Source organism: Ornithorhynchus anatinus, chromosome 7, assembly GCF_004115215.2.
Source record: "Ornithorhynchus anatinus isolate Pmale09 chromosome 7, mOrnAna1.pri.v4, whole genome shotgun sequence".
NCBI lineage: Eukaryota > Metazoa > Chordata > Mammalia > Monotremata > Ornithorhynchidae > Ornithorhynchus > Ornithorhynchus anatinus.
The window spans coordinates 37194025-37216988 of NC_041734.1; the positions used below are offsets into that span (position 1 = coordinate 37194025).

Here is a 22964-nt window from a genome sequence, read left to right on the forward strand (position 1 = left end):
TTGCTGGCATTTGAAGTACGTTAGTTCCAGCAAGAACTGGACTAACAACTCATCAATCCTACTTTAAATACACACAAAACTCTCTCCAGAAAATGACTGACTGTAATCACTGAACTGAATATGGAATATTCTAAATGTGTTCCGCTTGATTCTGCATTTACATGTTTGAGGGCCTTTTCTTGGAAATCAGCTCAGCTTGCGCAAAGCAACTCTTTGTTGCAAATAATCGGCAAAAGATTGCTTATCCTGTACTACACTCAGAAATTAGATAAGAGTCACCAACTCTTGCAAAAGGGCAAACTGTTTCATGCAAATCCTTTGCAAAGGCTCTCTATTAATGCAAATATTATGTTTGTCTTTTATTTTAATGCAAACAGCATCTGTTTTTACAATCAACGCCATTACTCGGAGTTGCTCTGTGCTTCTCAGTGTGTTCCAGCTGCAATCTTGGTGTTTTGAACAGATTTCCACAGAGCCAGTGCGGAAGAGAGGAGTCCATTGAAAGCAAACGAGAGGGCAGGCAAGCGTGACAGCCCTGCATCTTCATTTGAAAGATCTAGAAGCTCTGCTTTGTGTCAGAGCAAATTTGAGGCTGCGTCCTGGATTCACTAAGGGGCTCTGGAAGAAAGAAATCAGAGATTCCAGGCACAAATATAAGATTTTTACCTAAAGGGGCATTTTCGCTTTCAGCTGACACTCATTTTGCTAAGAGTTGCTGCAATTATCAGCAAAAACTCCTCCACCTTTACCCAGACACTGTGGTTTGAATTTTTCCAGTTAAATACATCTCTAATGCTGCCACGCCCATGTAGAACACATATTTACATTAACACTAAAGTACCACTGCAAAAAAAACAATTAAACAGAAAGATAACACAATAGCAAAAATGAGAGAGGCTGCAAGCAGGAAGTCAAATCTGCTATGGGTATTAGAATTATTTTCTATTTTCAGCTGCTTTGCAGACTCAATTTTCTTTTTAAATGTGCTGTACTCACACTAGTCCAGAATACTCAAATATTGAAATCGAAGTGCCGAGCTCAGCGTCATCTACACATCCTTTGTTATCATCTCTTCAATCGGGGGAGAGGGGAAGGAAAAGCAACCACCTTGAATATGGATTGCTTCTTCCTCAAAGAAAATAAAAATTCAGGAAATGGTCTCGTTTTATCCTGCAAGGCAGGTTAACAAAATTTCAGTACTTAGAGCCTTATAAAGAATGGCTCAAAGAAAAGGGTGCGCTTTGTTTCAGAGTGGTCTTTCCTTATCACTGTGGGGGTTATCGAGAAGCATTTCCACAGAAAGACAATTTCTGGGATCAAGTCTTCCAGATGTAGAAAACCGAGGCTGCTGCAATGACCACCGATGACCCACGACCTCCCTCATCTGCATAAGCCCTGCTCTGATGCTTCCACGGTTTTCCATCTCAAACTGTCAAGTTACATGGCGGGCAACTGTGTATTTGTGTTTTATTTTCCATTTATTGTGTTTGCTTTTCCTCTGGTTCTGGCAAGAAACTGGAAACTTTTAACTAAGTCATTCTGGGTGTCAATCATATTTACTGAGTGCTTACTGTGTACTAAACGCTTGGAAAAGTACAATATAACACAGTCCCTGCCCAAAACAAGCTCACACTCAACAGCAGCTTATGCAATGGGTGAGGACCCAGAGGCACATGCTGCTGAGGAGTCAGAGAGGATCTGTTCTGTGACCAGAGGCCGCACCTATTTTCCCCACCAGCCATAGTGCAATGCATGCCTGCTGGGGCTTGGGACAACGAGGTGAGAATGTGGGAATGGTTCAGCCCAAGCCATCATGGCTACTGCTACAACCAATGAAGTACATGTCCCATTGGTGTTGGGGTTACCTTCCCTCTCTTAACCACTGGTGTCTAAGCAATGCTCTCCCAAATGAGAAGGGGCCAGAAAACGTGTGTTTACTGTATTTTCATAGCAAAGCAAACAAGTGTGCATGAGATTCTCTCCACACTCACGGATACGGTTACACCATTAATAGTTATCTATGAATCAAGAATAATTCTACTTTGAGCAATGGAAAAATTGCTAATTCAGTCACGCAAAGTCTCAACATTTTTTCCCTCTAACTTGCAAGTTTTTTTTTTTCAGGTAAACCGCATAGTAATAATTATTGCCTTTAACTGCTTATTACATTCTGAGCGCTGGGGTTGATACAAGGCTATGAGATTGGATCTGGTCCCTGTTTTTTGTTTTGCATTTTTTAATTAATGGCATTTATTTAAGCGCTTGGTTGTGCCAGGCACTGCATTAAGTGCTGGGGTACATAAAAGACAGGTTGGACACAGTCCCTGTCCCACATGCAGTTAACAGTCTTAATCCCCATATTATAGATGAAGCAATTGAGGCCCAGAGAAATTAAGTGACTTGCCCGAGGTCACACAGAGCACAAGTCGTTGAACCGGGATAAGAACCCAGGTCCTGACTCCAAGGACCACGCTTTATCCACTAGGCCACACTGCCTTTCCTGTTGTACTTGGGGCTCACAATCTTTTTTATTCCCATCTTTTAGATGAGAAGCCTAAGGCCCAGAGAGGTTAAGTGACTTGTGCCAGGTCACACAGGAGACCAGTGGTAGATGTGGGGACCAAAAGCCAGGTCTCCTAAATCCCAATCCTGTGCTCTTTCCATTAGGTCACAAGGGAGTGGGTGTGGTCCCAACAGGAATCTTTACATTTTTATAAATGTTTTAAAATGTTTCCATTACTGAATTTAAAAAAAAATATGTCTGGGGGAGTATGGATTGCCAAACTTTTTTTGCAAATCTTTCCACTGGCTAACTGTGCCCCTTCTCTCCTTCCCCTGTTGCAGAAGATTTCCTACTGGCCAGAAACTCCTTCCGTGTCTTAGTGGCAGAAATGTTTACAAAAATATTTGGGCAGTGAAGACAGCCAAAACGTTTCCTAAACTATGTTTCTGGCAAAATTCAGGGACCGCCATGGTGACCTAGCTCATTCTGGCCTTGCACAAAACTTCACAAGAGATTATGGAGACTCAGAGGTAAGACCTGCAAGCCCTTGTCACCTTGCCCAAAACTGGGAGTAAATGTTAAAAAATAACAGAAAATAAGGTTCCTACACTTTACAAATTTATCTGGCAAAATCTTTACTTCTTCCATTTTATTCCCAAGGAAACCTGTCATCCTGCATTTGCCAAAACACAGCCTTGTGCTGTGCCTTGCACATTTACAGACTACAAAATCATCTAAATGTTCAGCTCCCAAACACTTGCTTTTCAATTCACTGTACAAGTTTTCCCACACAGTAATAATCCAAGAGCAAAAACCCTCTCGTGCATTTGTGGCTTTTTTGCTTCCCAGGATCTCCAAGCCAAAAAATCTTCCTTTAATTTTTCTCACAGTAGGCAGTGGTTCATATATCACTAGTCACCAACCATTATCATTCAAAAGTTTTCCACCACAAAATTTCATCATCCCTTAACCCAAAATAACTTTAATAAATTGGGTTTAGAGCAACTTAATGAAAAACTTCATGCAACACTATAGCAGCGCCAAAGGCTTTTTATTTTGCTACGAATGTAACTACGTAAAGACTATTCATCCCATTTGGAGCCCTCAAACCTCTAATTTGTGAGCTATGCCACACAATCGTATTAATTCTGAAGTATTTGTAAGATTGAGAGGCTCCGTGGCATTTAATGAGGTTTTCTCCAGTAGATGTCACTGTTACCACCAGATACTGCCCTGAAAAATTTTCTAGTAGTCCCCAATGAGTCAGTCACAGTCCATGAAATTTCAAAGCTCCCTTACCCCCTAGGCAGCCCACATTTGCCTTTTATACACCTATTTTTCTTGATTTCTGATTCAAAAAAGGCCCTCTGGATTTAAAAAAAAAAGCATCAATGTTAATTAGCCAATTTGTGAATTTAAATGGACGGGGGAAAGGAGTCTGCAACAGGCAAGCAAAAAACGATAGATGACCCTTAATGCATTTTTTAAAGCTGGAGAAATGTGGCCGACCATCAAAATTAAGGTGGATGATGATAAAGTGGTCTCCTTTCAGGGAGAAGATGAATGCGTGTATGGGCGGGCCCTGGAGGCAATTGAGAGCACATCCCAAAAATATCAATCCATGTGCTTTACTCAAATCCAAAGACTCTTTAAGAACCTCACACTGAGTTCTATCAGGTCAAACAACAGATTACAAGGAAGTTGTCCCCAGTCTTGGGCTTCAAGCTAACAAAAGTTCACAATTTACTCTGAATACTCTAAGAAACCCACTGGAGCGCTGCAGAAGGGTAAACAGTTTGTGAAGAAGTAGCGTAACAACTCCATGGATACCTAAATTGGAAACCTGGACACCTGAAAATGAGTTTGATGGGACCAGCCTTAGGGAACCATGCCGTGATGCTTCAAGTGAACCGTATATATCCAGGACAGAAAAATAGCATAACTAGGAAGAGCTAAATGCCCAACAAATCTGACAACTTTCATTCATTCATTCAATCTTCTTTATTGAACACAGAGCACTCTACTAAGTGCTTGGAAAGTACAATTTGGCAACAGAGAGCGACACTCCCTACAAAACAACGGGCTCACAGTCTAGAAGGGGGAAATGATAGCATTTGTTAAGTGCTTACTATGTGTCTAGCACTGTTCTAAGCACTGGCATAGATACAAGTTAATCAGGATGGACAATACGTACTATCAATTAAAATCTTGCAATTGATACTCATCAGGGGATAGAGTAATAATGCAAACATAGCTTGGTAGATTTTTTTACTTCCAGCAAAGGTCTGATGTCCTTAAGGATTTCTGTTTATGCTCATACTTTAAACACTAGCTGCCAACATGATGAAATTTTCTTTCCCCAAAAAAACATGACATATCAATAATCACTTCCCCTTCCCTAAAAGCATCAGTCATAGAAAGGGATTAGCATGTCCGTTACAGAGTAAAATGCCCACTGCTGTTATGAAACTCACCCAAGAGGGCCGCTAAGACTTCTCAATCATCTTTTCAGAGCAAATGACACCATTCTCCTTACATAAGAGACCAAACAAAACTTAGCTAAAATAAAATCTCATATGGCGGAAATGAGCAATGAACTAACCACCCATCAGATTATATTTGGGATGAAGAAAGTGAAGATTAGTGGCTGTTCTACGAAGATTTACCCTCAGGATGGAGAGAAATACCACCTCAATCATTACACCAATCAGTACACCAGGGTAGGCATGAGTAAGTAATTAAAATGTCAAGTTAACACAAAGTCACATCACGTTTCTGCTAGGTGAGCCTTGAAAGGAGAGTGGAAGATTGAAAGATAGCTAATCACCCCCCAACCCCGTGTTTGTCTTTCGCATTTTTGTCCACCTTTCCTTATATGGCGGTCGCCAACACCACCCTTGTCATTCTTAAGGTAAGCCCCTTGGGGCCAGGCACCAGACTTATATCTGGTCTATTTACTTCTTCCTTGGGGTTAAGTACAATACTTTGAACACAACAGCACTAAATAAATGATATTACTACTACCACTACTGATGGATGGTGAGTTAAAATGAGGAACTGAAAATAGAGAGAACAGAAGAAACATTTTAAAGACACAGTGAAGCAAAAATCTCAGATGATGTGCCCTAGTTATGGGCAGCTGGGAGACAGTGGCAGAGGACAGACCTGCCTGGAGTGCAATTTTGAAAAGGGATGACTTGGAGCAAAGGCCTTACAAAGATCAAGACAAAGAGGGGAAAACCACAATAGGTACAAATACTCTGAGTAGCAGATGGAAAAGTATAGCAAGGAACGATCTCTATACGTGCATGACTGTAGACCTGAAAGCTCCCCTCTGGGTAGGGAATGTGACTAACAATTCTACTATACTGTACTCTCCCAAGCACCCAGTACAGAGCTCTGCACACAGTAAATACTCAGTAAATACCACTGATTGATTGGTGATGTGTAATGGATTGTCAATCCCTCATCAGCCTTTCCAGCTGTATTCTTACAGTGTTAAAAGTCTCACCGGCAATGGCATTATCTTAAAACTCAAAAGGACATATATAGCTACACACACACACACACACACACACACACACACACCAACAACAAGACAATATTCTCTACTTCACTTCTCCCCTGAAGAGCTCAGGGGAGTTTAAAGATTATTTTTCTGTATCATTTTAAATGCAAATAATCCTGGCTATGGTTTATTCCCATTTTGAACAGGGAGAGTTCAGCGACTTTCCCAAAATAACAACAAGGTCAAGGATAGATTCTGAGTCTCGTCTCCAGGCCAACACCTCATTCGCCGTCTCTTGCACACCTACGTGATTTTCCTTATGAGACACAGCAGAACACTCCATCCAGCAAGAGTAATTTTTTGTGCCTCACCAGCCTGTACTCCCTCTTTCCTTCCTGTGAAAAGAAATCTAACCATGTCAACTGTCTGAACCTTGGAATCAAGAGCAGAAAATTGCTGTGATTCAGCTGCACGGTGACAAAGCAGGAAGGGAAGACAGGCTAGTCTCTTGAAACACACTTCCCACATATATCTTCTAAAACCAAAAGAGTATAGCTGCTGCCCAATTAAAATCAAGGCAGAGTTACCATATGTCATGTAGAATGCACAGTATTCTATACTGTGGTATCTCTCTAGAGGAAAGCTGATTTTCCATTAGGTTGGATAAAATTTTAGTAGGATTACAAAAATATTGGCTTAATATCAGCAGCCCGAATAACATGCCACGGTAACAGAGTAGCAGTTTCATTCTCAGAGGAATTAGAAATGGAAGAAACCTATTTTTCTTAAGAACCTAAAAATAAGGTGGGGGAGAGGAGAGAAAGAGGTGCTTGGGAAAAAGTATAGATTAAAATCTAATTAGAAATAGATTAGAATCTTCTCCAATCACTTATATCCTTGCCTGACAAAGTCAGATATGAGCTGTTATCTTGGTAATATTTATCTGAACAATGTTCTGTTCCAGAATTTGGAGCAACACAGTGCGTACCTGGCAATTTCATCACACAATCACCATCTCCGAAACCACACCCCTGAAAATTGAAGGCCTAAGTAACAAATCAGCACAGGTGGAAGGAAGCATGAACTAGCCCATTCTGTCCCTATTTGAAGGAGATACTGGGCTAGTCATTCTAAGAGGAGAAATAAAAAACACCTTTATAATTGCAACCAAAAGGCCATTTGAGGTTGATTTTTCCTCAAAGGAAAACTTGAGTAGTAATAAGAATTTTTAAATTATATTTCAATACCACAATATGATTATTACATAATAAGACTCAAACCACAACAATAATTCTACATTAAAAAACTCTAATCCTCTTTTCTCAACAGAAAATACTGTTTTTATTTTTACTCAGACTTTCCTTGGACAGCCACATACAGATAAATCGTCAAATTTACTTAAATCCTAACTTTAAATTATTCTCTTATAATCATTTAAAGGAGAATCGCATATTAGAGACTGGAAGACTAAAACTTCATCCTGTGGCCACACCTAGTCTCTCACTGCTATAAAGAAAATGTTTCCTGCACTAGACCAAAAAGTATTCTCCAGTCCAAGGATGAACTGATGGATATTATTTTTAATATATTTTGGAAAAACCAGGAAGAGCTTTCCAAGAAAGTATTAAATATCACCACAATTTATATAATTTAAGACTGAAATACAAAAGAAACTAACAAAGGCCTCTATGGGGCAACAAACTATAATGGTGATATTTATGAGGCAATATCAAGACTATCTCATGCAATACAGCAAATTGCCATTTGAATCATTAGTTAGCCCTTAAGTAATAATAATAATAATAATGGTATTTGTTAAGTGCTTACTATGTGCCAAGCACTGTTCTAAGCACTGGGGTAGATACAAGGTAATCAGGTTGTCCAACATGGGGCTCACTGCCTTAATCCCCATTTCACAGATGAGGTAACTGAGACACAAAGAAGTTACTTGCCGAAAGTCACACTGCTAAGTGGCGGAGTAGGAATTAGAATTCATGACCTCTGACTCCTAAGCCCATGCTCTTTCCACTAAGCCACACTGTTTCTCAAGTATCAAGTATCAGTGCACTCAAAGTCATAGTCTTTCCTGACAGAAAAATTGTAAATTGTACATTGTACTGTAAACTCATTATGGGCCTGCACATGTCTGCTAATTTTCTTGTATTATCCCGTCCCAAGCCCTTACAACAGTGCTCTGCACATAGTAAATGCTCAAATACCATTGATTGATTAGCTGAACTCAAATAAAGGGGTAGTTCAAGATAGGCTATCCTTGATGTGTTCCATTAATACATGCTAAACTATACTCTACTTGGCAAATCTGAATCTAAAAATCCTGGTTTCCTCCCTGCTGCAATTTATACTGATGATTGTGCTAGACCCTTTGTGGAGTAGACCCTTTGTCTGAGAAGCAGCATGGCCCAGTGGATAGTGGTCTGGGAGTCTGAAGGACCTGGGTTTTAATCCCACCTCCATCACTTATCTTCTGTGTGACCTTGGGCAAATCAGTGAACTTCTCTGTGCATCTGCAAAATGGGGATTAAGACTATGAGACCCACATGGGACAGGGATTGTGTCCAGAACCACGTGGGACAATATGATAACCTTGTATCTACCAGTGCTTAGAACAATGACTGGCACACAGTAACAGCTTAACAAATACCATTAAAAAAAAAAAATGTGCTAGTGAAGATCTGTGGCGGTCACTCAGATGCAAAGAAGCTAAAGTGGAAAAAGCATGGGTCTATCTATTGTCCTCATAGTAAAACAAGAAACTACTTGAGGATAATTTAGAGAGATTCTAATCTTGTTCTGTACACAAAGGAATGTGCTAAACCATGTTTATGATAATAATGGTATTTGTTAAGCGCTTACGATGTGCCAAGCACTGTTCTAAGCACTGGTATATACAAGGTTATCATACTGTCCCACGTGGGGCTCACAGTCTTACTTCCCACTTTACAGATGAGGCAACTGAGGCACTGAGGAGTTAAGTGACTTGCCCAAAGTCACACAGCTGACAAATGGCAGAGCGGGGATTAGAACCCATGACATCTGAGTCCTAAGCCTATGCTCTTTCCACTAAGCCACAATGCTTCTGCCATTTTTATAGGCTATCAGTCAGAGGCAGAGAAGGGTGACAATTTCTTTAACAGGGAGACTAAATTACCACTGAATGAGCATGTGCCAATTATCCACCAATGAATTATCCACCAATGACCCCCATGAGAAAAATAGAGAGAATTTTTAACCAGATTCACAGATAAGGAAACTTTTAAGAGGTTTCACTCAACACCCATGCTAGCGCTTCCTCTCAACATTCAGTGGTATTTAAAGGGCAAAGAAATGGACATACAAACTGTCTGAATCTCCACAAGACCATGCACCATTAATGGGTGAGCTGGAGAAGTAGCTCCATTCCCTCACCCGACTTGCAAGGACTGTCACTCTTTATTGTGGTGTTGTACTTTCCCAAAAGCTTAGTATAGTGCTCTGCACACAGTAAGAGCTTAATAAATGATTGAATAATTCAGTGTGCCAGGCACTGTACTAAGTGCTGTGGTAGATACAAGCTAATCAGGTTGGACCCAATCCCTGTCCCCCCGGCGCTCCCCATTTTACAGATGAGGTAACTGAAGAACAGAGAAGTTAAATGACTTGCCCAAGGTCACAAAGCAGACAAGTGGCAGAGCAGGGATTCAATGCTCCCCCACTTTATCACCATGTTCGCTGGATTCACCAAACAAATCCATTTTTAAAATATCTTTGACATTCCCAGTCAAATATTTTTACCCCCTCATTGCCGCTTTCCCCAGTCCCACTGTTTTATTCCTTTAGGAAAGAAGATTCCCTTTGTGTTCTTCAGTTACTCCCATTCCCAAAGGCAGACCTGGAGTAGCCTTGGGCAGGAAGCCCAACCCAGAAAACCACCTGCCCCTCATCATAACTCATCCAGAGACAGCATGGGTCAATTCCAGAGCCAGGCTGGGGACATAAATCTGCTCTAGAGCCTATCCACAGAGTCCCAGCTTCCATCTGGAAAAATCAAGTCAAGCACTTAGTACACTGTTCTGCACACAGTAGTGTTCAATACATATGACTGATTGACTTTTTTTTTTTTTTAAGTCACACAAAAAGTTAAAATTTCAAATATTGCCTCAATCTAGTCCTTGGGCCCCAGAACACACAAAGCTTTAAAGCATGATAGTTCTTTGATCTTGGAAAGTTGGCTATCTCAGCCCATAGAGAACAATACTAGCTTCAATAAGCCTACTGTCCCCTTTCATTCATTCATTCATTCATTCAATCCTATTTATTGAGTGCTTACTAAGTGCAGAGCACTGTACTAAGCGCTTGGAATGTACAATTCAGGAACAGATAGAGACAACCCCTGCCCAACAACGTTGGCAGTTGTTGGCAGTAATAATGTGTATAATGATATACACATCATTAACAAAATTAATATAAATACTATATACAAATATGTACAAGTGCTGTGGGGAAGGGAAGGGGGAAAAGCAGAGGGAAAGAGAAGGGGAGAGAAGAGTCCTCTTTGAGGAGGGGTCAAAGGAGGACTCCTCCCTCCTCTTCTCTGTTCAAATTGAACTGCTCCAAATGCAGAAAAACACTCCTTCCCCTTGCCCGCCCTGCATCAAACACGGGTGTTCTTGTCTGTGTCTTCCCCGATTAGACTGTAAGCCCGTCAAACGTCAGGGACTGTCTCTATCTGTTGCCGACTTGTTCATTCCAAGAGCTTAGTACAGTGCTCTGCACATAGTAAGCGCTCAATAAATACTATTGAATGAATGAATGAATGGGTGAAACACCCACTTCCACTGCATAGGTTTCCCATTTCCTGGGGCAGAGATGGCCAGGCTAGAAAGGTGAACCCACTCCCCTTGCCAAATGGTGCTACACCCCATCCTTCAAATGCTCCTGTGGGGCACTGCAGGACATCTGCATTCTTCCCTCACCCTCCATGTCAGTGCCTGAAGGAGACGGCCCCCGCCATGGTTTTGAGACAACTTATCCACATCCTAATGATTGTTACCCCTCTCAGGGTTGCACTTAGAGTGTTTCCAGTACTCTATCAGTCTCCACTATGGAGGGGAGAGACAAGGCACATCCATTCCACTCCTAGCTTGGGTAGTAGCTAGTGAGTGGAAGGCCATCGGCTGCAAGTCAAAACTCACCTGTGCTGGGCAGCAGTGGCACGGGAGAGAGTCGAGGGCAGAGACTCGAGTTTACTGTGGCAAAGGAGGCAATGGTAAATCACTTCCGTATTTTTACCAAGAAAACTCTATGTATACACTACCAGAACGATTGCAGATGGAGGTTGGGCGTTCTGGGAGAGATGTGTCCATGGCGTTGCTATGGGTCAGAGACAACTCGACGGCATGAGACAAGACAATGATTGTTATGTTATGTGCCAAACCCTGTAATCGGGTAGATTCAAAATAATCAGGTCAGGCACAGTCTCTAACACCACAGGGCTCACAGTCTAAGAAGGTGGGAGTTGGATTAAATTCCCATTTTACAGATGAGCTAACAGACAGAGAAATTAAGTGACTTGCCTAAGGTCACACAGCAGAAAAGTGGCAGACTGGGGATTAGGACCCAGATTCCCCAATTCCCAGACTCCTTTCCGGCTCAAGCAATGACTTACATGTCTTAGAATTGTATCTGGGCTGAGTTTTAGATTCCCAGCACACCTCTCAGAAACCCACCAATGTGAAAGTCTGAGCTCTCCAGAATACATTATTATTAAGTGCTGTCAAGTCATTTCTGATTCATAGTGACTCCATGGATGTATTTTCTCCTGAATGTCCTGTCCTCTGCCATACCAGAACACTTAACTCTCAATAATCAATCAATGGCATTTATCAAGCGCTTACTCGTTGTGGGCATGGAATGTGTCTGTCATATTGTTGCACTGTATCTCCCAAGCACTTAGCACAGTGCTCTGCACAGAGTAAGCGCTCACTAAATACAACTAAGTGCTTGGGAGAGTACAACACAATAGAATTAGCACAGTGTTCATTGAACTGAGGGAAACTGAGGCCATTTAATGGCTGAGGAAGGGCAAGTAGCGAGGTCTAGTGGAAAGAGCACGTGCCTGGGAGTCAGAGGACCCGAGTTCTAATCCTGCCTCTGCCACCGGTCAGCTGTATGACCTTGGGCAAGTCACTTAACTTCTCTGTGTCCAACACGATTTGAGTCCAGCCCAGCACTTAGTACAAGTGCCTGGCCCAAAATGAACACCCAACAAATACTGCAATTATTATTATTATTTTAGAAGAGCTTCAAGTAGGTTACGTTTGAATCAGAAAAGGACTGCTTTTGCCATAGCACATTAATTAGCTGTCCTCTTTCACGAATCATTTTAACAGAAATGTCACTTTTTCTGAAGTGAAGGAGGACAGATGGGGTGCAATCCCTGTCCCACATGGGGATCGCAGTCTACATAGGAGGGAGAGAAGGCATTGAATCCCCATTTTACAGGGGAGTCAGCCAGTAAATCTTATTTACTGAACATTTAGTACGTGCAGAGCACAGTGCTAAGCGCTTGGGAGAATACAGCAGACACATTCTCTGCCCACAACGAGCTTGAAGTCCAGAGGAGCTAAATGGGGCACAACGGAAGTTACGTGACTTGCCCAGGGTCCCGCAGCAGGCAAGTGGCAGAGCTGGAATTGGAACTCAGGTCCTCTGACTCCCAGACCCATGCTCTTTCCACTAGACCTCACTACTTCCCCTTCCTCGGCCATTTGCGGCTTATCAATGTGCAAGCGTGTTTTTCGGAGGCTACAAATCAGTGTTGGGTTTTTAGATTCAAACTTTTCCAGAAAAGCCTTTCAGAAAGGTTTCTGCAGTACAGTAACAAGTGTGCTGACTTCCCAAACACTTCAGCACACAAATTTAAACAGCAATCATCTGATAACTGTTACCGGAAAGGCAATACACACTACAGTAGCTATAGAGAGTTGGAACGCACAGGTTACTAGCCACAAGCAGGAAATTAAAAACCACAGCTAAATAAAACTTACTCAAGAGTGAAGCTTTAACCAGGGCAATGAAGCAACTTCAAAACAGGCAAAGGAAGTACCGTCACCTGTAGGAATCAAAGAGCTGTCCACCTGACCAACATACAATGCTCGGCCTTCCACCAAGTTTCCTTTTTTTTTAATCACATTATTGAAAATAAAGTGGATTTTTCTCATGCCGAACTACTAATTCTGCAAGTATGCGTCACGTATCATTCTTGCAATCTCAGTATCACCCGCTCAAAAGGTAACAGTGTGTTGGCTGCCAAATTTAAATGTAAATTACATTTCATTTATTTCTCGCTTGAGCTATTCCCCTATCTAATTTTTGATAGTATTTCCTTTTTATAGATCAGCCCCAGAGCCCTTCATGTGATAGGGGTGTATCAGAATGATGGCTTAGGCATTAGTTAATATGCTTTTAAGATTCTCCCATTCAGGATTCTCTTACCATTCCTAAAATCGGTTGCAAAATAACACAACACCAAACACAATGCATCAACAGGTTTAAGTCTATTGATGTTACCATAAATGTTCTGGAAACTGGAACATCCTGAAACGTTCTGAAAATCCAAACTGGGAGGTCTGTTGGCTGATGCAATTATCTAAGGGACAAGAGTCCATACTAGCTCACAATAGTTTTCATTTTTGTTTTTCCTAATAACTTAATCCCAAGGCTGAGATACTTTTTCCTACAGAAAATTCCATTCTTGGCAAACCTATCTTCTAGATTATAAACTCGTTGTGGGCAGGGAATGTGTCTATTGTTATACTGTACTCTCCCAAGCACTTAGTACAGTGCTCTGCACACAGGAAGTGCTCAATAAATGTGGCTAACTGATCTGAGTGGGAATATCAGCATATAGATGGGACCGACAACTTTAGAGGGACTTACGATAAGTAACATCACCTCTGGTCCACCTCAAGACGACTGCTGTCAGCAATCTTGTCTGCGTACAAAATTCCAGTTTCTGCAAGCCCCTATATCTTTTCCAGCAATTCACTGTCACCGTGAACGGAAAGAGACATAATTTCCCCCCACACCACCAAAGCTATCTCATTCTATCTTCACAGCACCCAATGCAAGAATAAATCTTACTATCCCCTTTTTACAGAAGAAGCATTGAAATACGGAGAGATGAGGTGATTTGCACAAAAGGCCAGTGGCACAACTGGAACTCGGACCCAGGTCTCCTGACTCTTGGGCCCAGAGAAGCAGCATGGCTTAGTGAATACAGCATGGGCCTGGGAGTCAGAAGAACCTGAGATCTAATCCCTGCAACTTCTTTGCTGTATGACCTTGGGCAAATCACTTCAGTGCCTCAACTGCCTTATCTGTAAAATGGGGATTAAGACTGTGGGCCCTATGTGGGACTGTGTCCAACCCACTACCCCAGTGCTTATTACAGTACCTGGCACACAGTAAGCGCTAAACAAATATAACAATTATCATTATTAGATGCTCTTCACTACACCACACTGTCCTGCAATGTCCTATTCCAAGACATGTTCTCTTCCCCTCAACAACATCATGCATACAATTAACAAGGAGGAAAAAAAAACTCTAAAAGAAAAAAACACAACAGAGTTTAGCTAGTAGTGCTAATGGTATTTATTAAGCATCTCGTAAGAGTAATGCAATGATAATTTATCACCATCTGCATTCCCTTTTCACAGCAGGCACAGTTGGGATGTCTCAAGAAGTGAAATCAAGTAAAATCCTATTGGCCTTATTATAGAAACCTGTATATCTTGATGGCAGCATCAACAAAATATAAATATTTATTTAGTCCAGATCATCACTGCACCTGGATGCTTCAAAGAACCCAGTATTAAAGTAACACTATAGAGCAAAGTTATCAATCAAATAACCTTTCGGCCAAGTGTTCCCTCAAACTGGAAAAGGCCTCCATTAAGTCAGCTGAGGGAAGACCCGGATGGGGAAGAGTGGAACACAGCATAGTTTGTAGAGGAGGTGACAGCAGAGCTCATTAACACGAACTCCTCCTACGTCCTGATCGCTAGTGCTCACTGGGCCAACTACCCACCTAGTCGGCATTATCACTTTGTTTGCTATCAGTCCCTCCCTGCTACTCATCTCTCGAGTGAAACCAAAGAAAGTTGTTATACGGTTTCCACCTCTCGTTCACACGCACCCTCCTGTCTGGAACTCCCTCCCACTTCATTTTCTGCCAACCGCAGCTCTCCCCAACTTTGAAGGCCCTTCTGACATCACAGCTCCAGAAGGCCTTCCCCAGTTAGACTCAGCTCCTCACACTGCATCTCCCCAACTACCTCACACTAAGCACTCCTAAACCCCCAGAGCATTAAGGGAATATCTTTACATTTTACTCCTTCCTCCGGTCTAGAACTTATTTTATCAATCAATCAATGGTATTTATTGAGCACTTCCTCTGTGCAGAGCACTGACCTAAGGATTTGGAAGAGTAATAATAATTACTGTGGTATTTGTTAAGCACTTACCATGTTCCAAGCACTGTTCTAAACGCTAGGGTAGATCCAAGATAATTAGGTTGTCCCACGTGGGGCTCACAGTCTTACTCCCCATTTTACAGAGGAGGTAACTGGGGGACAGAGAAGTTGAGTGGCTTGCCCAAGGTTACACAGCAGACAAGTGGTGGGAGCTGGGATTTGAACCTGTGTCCTCTGACTCCCAAGCCCATGCTCTTTCCACTAAGCCATGCTGAGTACACTATAACAGAGTTGTTAGACACGTTCCCTGCACTTAATCAAATTTGAGTGCTTATTGTGTGACAAGCACTGTACTAAGTGCTTGGGGGAGTACAAAATAACAGAGTTGGTAGACACATTCCCTGGTCACAACAACCTTACGAGTTCAATTATGGCCTAGTAGAAATTGCCCAGGCTTGGGAATAAGAGGACCAGGGTTCTGATCTTAGCTCTGCTATGAAACCTTCGGAGAAGTCACCAGTTCTCTGTCCCTCGGTTCCCTCATCTCTAAAATGGGGTTTCAATAACTGCTCTCCCTCCTTCTTAGACTCTGAGTCCCATGCGTGTATCTTATATATACTCTGTGCATAGTAAAGTACCTGGCTCATCGTTAGCACATAAATATCATGACCCCCCAAAAAAAGTTTCTTCCTACCTGCTCAAGTTAGCCTGGTTGGGGGAGGATGGGGTTCTATTTGAGCAATTTCTGGTTGCTCAACCCTCTCCCCTGCCCTCCCCCCAAACACCGCAATTGCCTACATTTTTACTTTCATGTTTCGGCCTTGCAAAACACCACTGACATTTCAATTATGAGCTTTCAAGTGGCTTACTGATCTCATATATGGGGCCCCTGGAATAATACTTGTCTAATAATTAAGAACCAAGAAATAATTTATTCCCTATACTGTGCTCTTCCTGTTGATAAAATACTAATAAAAAGTAACTGAAAATCACCATTTGTCGTAAAGTCAAAAGTTCAACAACATGCACTTTTAGCTATAAATTTTTATTCACTCCTGTTAAACTCCCCACCATAGAACTTGCTAAAATGTAATTATATCTGTGGCATTTGTTAAGTGCTTACTATGTGCCAGGCACTGCACTAAGCACTGGGGTGGATACAAGCTAATCAGGTTGGACACAGTCAATGTCTCACATAGGGCTCACAGACTTATTCCCCATTTTACAAATGAGGTAACTGAGGCACAGAGAAGTTAAGGTATTTGCCCAAGGTCACACAGTGAGAAATCTGGCCCTCAAACCTCAATCTCCTCATCTGTCTTCTCTCTCCTCCTCCCAAAACAGTTCTCTTAACAAGACACTTCCTCTTTCCATTTATTCCCAGGCAATCATGATCCACTTGGACTCCCTACCCAAGATCTCCTTTCTTGATGCACAAATCCACCCCATCAAACCCACCCCTCACCCCCAACACACACACACACACACACACCGCAAATGGTTCAACGCTGGTTATTTAGAGGTTTAATGGACTGGACTCCATGCTGGGACTTTCAAAGATTTTGGAACATCCAATTAATCAAAGCAATGGTATTTATCAAGGGCTTACTGTGTGCAGAGTACTGCTCTACTAAGTGCTAGGGAGAGTACAACAGAGTTGGCAGACTTGCTCCCTGCCCACTGGGGGAGCTTACAGTCCAGAGGAGGAGACGTTTGATAAAATGATTTATAGCTACACACGTAAGTGTTGTGGGGCTGAATGTGGGGTAAATATCCAGTGATTAAAGGGTACACAGATTCCCTGCTCTAAGCACTTTCAGCGGGACACCTAGTTATGATGCCCTGTGTAGCCTACACCCATCTTTAGAGAATCCTTTCGGACTATAGCAGATCAAACGTTAGACAGGAGTACTAACAGTGTTTATGGCTTAAAGATGGGGTCCAAGGAAGCACAAATTTCAAAAAAGGCACGACAGTTGTGGCCTCCTGGGAGACAACAGTGATGGCCAAACCAACCTGGCATGCAGTAATCAGGATTGGGGTGTCTCTTTGTGATCAGAGGCTTCAGGCAGATCAAGAGTCTAAGGAGGACAGGCGAAATCAGCACCAGGCACAACTGTAACTGCACAACAAAGGATAATCAATAAGCGCACGTAGTTTCAGCAAAGGTCCTGTTTGTCTTTTCCGCTGGGCTTGCCCCCAGAAAGAATGTGACTTTATCTTAACCCTTAAAAACCTATTATATCTCATTTAGTTGAAAGGGGGAAAGAGTGGGGCAAGGGAGGGACGGAGGTGTCAAAAGACAGACAGCAGGGAAAAACCCAAGTAGAGCAAAAATTGTCCCTCGATTGTTTGGCAACAGTAAAATTAATTGGCTGGTGGGAAATATCAGTCATACGTTACTGGTGGCTTTCAAAATTACCCCCAAAATCCAGTCTAATTCAAGTAGACCTTGTTGAAGCAGCCAGGTGATATTAGGAACTTCAGTGCCAGGGAAAATTAATAGTAATCCCCACAACTGAGTGGTGCTCAAAAATAAGTCAAGGAAATTTGAAAATTGGGTTATGCTCCATTTCCTCCTCTTCGTCACAAGCACAAGTCAATGGCACTCGTGAGAAAAATCAAGTGCAACTTAATGCAAAGCTGTGCTTGACGATCACAAGAACATCTCAACTGTGTTTTCAAGTTTACACACAGCAATATTTATCTGAATGAACAGCAAACAGTTTTTGATGTCATTTTCACTGGTGCATGTATGCAAACCAACTAAACAAAAACACTACACCCCAAAGCCCTTCACTGTGATTGTCTGATTGACTGTATGCAAAGTCCAGCCCACATATCCAGCCCACATAATCCACAAAGTCCACAAAGTCCTGCCCACATAAAGAAGCAGCGTGGCTTAGTGGAAAGAGCCTGAGCTTGGGAGTCAGAGGTCATGGGTTTGAATCCCGGTTCTGCCACGTGGCAGCTGTGTGACCTTAGGCAAGTCACTTAACTTCTCTGGGCCTCAGTTCCCTCATCTGTAAAATGGGGATGAAGACTGTGAGCCTCATGTGGGACAACCTGATGACCCTGTATCTACCCTAGTGCTTAGAACAGTGCTCTGCACATAGTAAGCACTTAACAAATACCAACATTATTATATCATGTATAATAATTGAGAAGCAGCGTGGCTCAGTGGAAAGAGCACGGGCTTTGGAGTCAGGGCTCTTGAGTTCGAATCCCAGCTCTGCCACTTGTCGGCTGTGTGACTGTGGGCAAGTCACTTAACTTCTCTGTGCCTCAGTTCCCTTATCTGTAAAATGGGGATTAAGACTGTGAGCCCCATGTGGGACAACCTGATTCCCCTATGTCTACCCCAGCGCTTAGAACAGTGCTCGGCACATAGTAAGTGCTTAACAAATACCAACATTATTATATCAAGGGGAACACATCAGAAGCAGCTGCCTGGGACTGACACAGAAGAATCCTGCCTGGGACTGTCGCAGGCTGGGATAGGACAGTCTGGGATCGGGTTAATCTTACACTTGGCCATGCTCCAGGTTTTCAGGTTAAGAATATCTACTAATACCCTGTGTTTGCTGATCACCCTTTAACCAAGATCTCCAATTAATTTCATGCAGTAGTCTAAGAAGCAGCAAGGCCTAATGGAAAGAGCATAGCCATAGGAGCCAGAAGAGCTGGGTCTGACTCCTGGGTCTGCCACTCATCTGCTGGGTGTCCTTGGTAAAATCACTTAACTTCTTTCTGCCCCAGTAGCCTCATCTGTTCTCCCTCCAGCTTTAGCCTCACGTGGGACAAGCACTCTGACTTGATTTTCTTGTATCTTCCCCAGCACTTAGTACAGTGTTTGGTACACAATAAGCACTTCAATACCACAGTAGTTATTATTATTATGATTATTAGGTTTTCCTAAGGCTGAAGGCAGGAGGTAGCTCCCCAAAGGCTGGGTCACACAGATGTGCTCCACCTTGACAGGGCATCAGCCACTTGGTTAATCTCCTACCCTCGCCAGTCCGGACTGCACTCGACTGCCCAAATCACTTTTTTTTTTTTTAATTTTTGGCACACATCTCTCCATTCCTCAAAAACTCCAAATTGTGGCCTATCTCCACATCAAGGAGAACCTCTGAGCAACTGGCTTTAAGCACTCTCTGCATGGCGTGGTGGATAGAGCATGGACCTGGGAGCCAGATGGTCATGGCTTCTAATCCTGCCTCTGCCACTTGTCTGCTCTGTGACCTTGCAAAAGTCACTTCACTTCTCTTAGCCTCAGGAACCTCATCTATAAAATGGGGATTGAGACTGTGAGCCCCACGGGGTACAGGGACTGTGTCCAACCCGATTTGCCTGTATCCATTTCAGCGCTTAGTACAGTGCCTGGAACATAGTAAGTGCTTAACAACTACCATTCTTATTATTTTTATCATCCACTCTCTTCTCCCACTACATCCAAGCTCGCACTCTTTGTTCCTCTCAAGGTAATCAATCGACCATATTCACTGAGTGCTTACCATATGCAAAGCACTGTACAAAGTGCTTGGGAGAGTACAATATAACAGAGTTGGCAGAAATGTTCTCCACCCACAATGAATTAATCTGATCACTGTGTTTCATTCTCAAGTCTCTGGCCACTGACTACCTGTCATGCCTTCAACTCTGGCTGGAACTCCCTCCCCTTTCATTATTACTATTATCATCATCGTTTTTTATTCATTCATTCATTCAATAGTATTTATTGAGCGCTTACTATGTGCAGAGCACTGTACTATGCGCTTGGAATGAACAAGTCGGCAACAGATAGAGACAGTCCCTGCCGTTTGACGGGCTTACCGTCTAATCGGGGGAGACGGACAGACGAGAACAATGGCAATAAATAGAGTCATGGGGAAGAACATCTCGTAAAAACAATGGCAACTAAATAGAATCAAGGCAATGTACAATTCATTAACAAAATAAATAGGGTAATGGAAATATATACAGTTGAGTGGATGAGTACAGTGCTGAGGGGATATGACTACCATCTCTACGCAGATGACACGCAGATCTACATCTCCCCCCCCGTCCTCTCCCCCTCCCTTCAGGCTCACATCTCCTCATGCCTCCAGGACGTCTCCACCTGGATGTCGGCCCGCCACCTAAAACTCAACGTGAGCAAGACTGAGCTCCTCATCTTCCCTCCCAAACCCGGTCCTCTCCCAGACTTCTCTATCACCGTGGATGGCACGACCATCCTTCCCGTCTCTCGGGCCCGCGATCTCGGTGTCATCCTTGACTCGTCCCTCTCGTTCACCCCACACATCCTATCCGTTACCGAGACCTGCCGGTTTCACCTCTACAATATCGCCAAGGTCCGCCCTTTCCTCTCCACCCAAACGGCTACCTTACTATTACGGGCTCTCGTTATATCCCGGCTAGACTACTGTGTCAGCCTTCTCTCTGACCTCCCTTCCTCTTCTCTCGCCCCGCTCCGGTCTATTCTTCACTCCGCTGCCCGGCTCATCTTCCTGCAGAAACGATCTGGGCATGTCACTCCCCTTCTTAAACAACTCCAGTGGTTGCCTATCGACCTCCGCTCCAAACAAAAACTCCTCATTCTAGGCTTCGAGGCTCTCCATCACCTTGCCCCTTCCTACCTCTCCTCCCTTCTCTCTTTCTACCGCCCACCCCGCACGCTCCGCTCCTCTGCTGCCCACCTCTCGCCGTCCCTCGGTCTCGCCTATCCCGCCGTCGACCCCTGGGTCACGTCCTCCCGCGGTCCTGGAACGCACTCCCTCCTCACCTCCGCCAAACTGATTCTCTTTCCCTCTTCAAAACCTTACTTAAAAATCACCTCCTCCAAGAGGCGTTCCCAGACTGAGCTCCTCTTCCCCCTCTACTCCCTCTGCCATCCCCCCTTTACCTCTCCGCAGCTAAAGCCTCATTTTCCCCTTTTCCCTCTGCTCCTCCACCTCTCCCTTCCCATCCCCACAGCACTGTACTCGTCCGCTCAACTGTATATATTTTCGTTACCCTATTTATTTTGTTAATGAATTGTACATCGCCTCGATTCTATTTAGTTGCCATTGTTTTTACGAGATGTTCTTCCCCTTGACGCTGTTTATTGCCATTGTTCCTGTCTGTCCGTCTCCCCCGATTAGACTGTAAGCCCGTCAAATGGCAGGGACTGTCTCTATCTGTTGCCGACTTGTTCATCCTAAGCGCTTAGTACAGTGGTCTGCACATAGTAAGCGCTCAATAAATACTATTGAATGAATGAATGGGAAGGGAGAGGGGGAGGAGCAGAGGGAAAGGAGGAAAAGAGGATTTAGCTGCGGAGAGGTGAAAGGGGGGTGGTAGAGGGAGTAGAGGGAGAAGAGGAGCTCAGTCTGGGAAGGCCTCTTGGAGGAGGTGAGTTTTAAGTAGGGTTTTGAAGAGGGGAAGAGAATCAGTTTGGCGGAGGTGAGGAGGGAGGGCATTCCAGGACCGCGGGAGGAGGTGGCCCAGGGGTCGACGGCGGGATAGGCGAGACCGAGGGACGGTTTAATTAAGTGCTTACTATGCATCAAGCACTGCACTACGCAAAATATAGGAGAATTGGTAAAAAGAAAAAAAAAGATCTATTCCAGCCAATACAGCTACATGATCCTCTAGAATGTCTGTTCGTTATAGAAAGGGAACATGTCTGCTAATTCTATTATATTTGACTCTTCCAAACACTTAATATAGTGCTCTGCACATAGTAAATGCTCAATAAATATGTTTGATTCATTAACGATCCAAGTTCAAGCTTTCTTTCTGATGCTTCACAGCCAATAACAGGAATCTCTTCTAATGACATATTTCCTGCCCAGAGAAAAACTGATCTCTCCTTAATATTACTCAATTTGGTCTACAAAATTTGTCAAACCATTCATGTGTTGGGGGATGGGGAGGGGGTTGTCAATCTGCTGTGATGATCCACAAGTAATTACCAACATTAGCTCACTCCCCAAGAGGGCTCAAGCCAAAAACTTGTGAACAACATAATGAAAAATAAATGGTAATTTCCCCTTTCCACCTCTCCCCCATGCCAAAAAAACCCTCTATTTTTCCTGCGAAATATTCCTTTTAGACATTTTTTCCCTGGACACATAATTTAAACCAATTGTAGAAAAATTGAATTCTGTAGTTAGAGTTCTTTAGAAGACAATAAAAGAAGCACTCTAACCCTAAAAGCCTTTAGCATTCTGGCAGTAATCACAGACAGAAACCTATGATAAACCATCACTTATCAACACAGAAACTCGAACAGATAACTTTCCACTGTTTTAACATCCAATTTACTTCAAAAAGAATCTTCTCTTCTGGGAATCAGGGCAGATTGGTGGGTATCTTTTTTTTTTCCAGGCTTCTTGTCAATTGTCAGAGGGTCACTGTGGAAAGCATGGCCTGAAAGATAATTTGCAGACTGCAGTAAACCTTAGGTGGGGGTCCCTCTCCCCACAAAAAGCAC

General features: G+C 43.1%; 1 protein-coding gene across 9 annotated transcripts in view; it reads right to left on the minus strand.

Moving 5' to 3' along the window:
- The window catches only part of HDAC4 (histone deacetylase 4), a 516681-nt gene that overhangs the window by 326610 nt on the left and 167107 nt on the right, over positions 1-22964 (minus strand). Inside the window, exon 1 of one of the 9 annotated variants that reach the window (XM_029068945.2) lies at positions 17504-17623. The exons of the other annotated variants lie outside the window; for them this stretch is intronic. Coding sequence (XP_028924778.1) covers positions 17504-17510 — 7 coding nt within the window. The 5' untranslated portion in view covers positions 17511-17623. Of the gene's footprint in view, positions 1-17503; positions 17624-22964 lie in introns of those variants that run through there. 9 annotated transcript variants of the gene reach the window in all.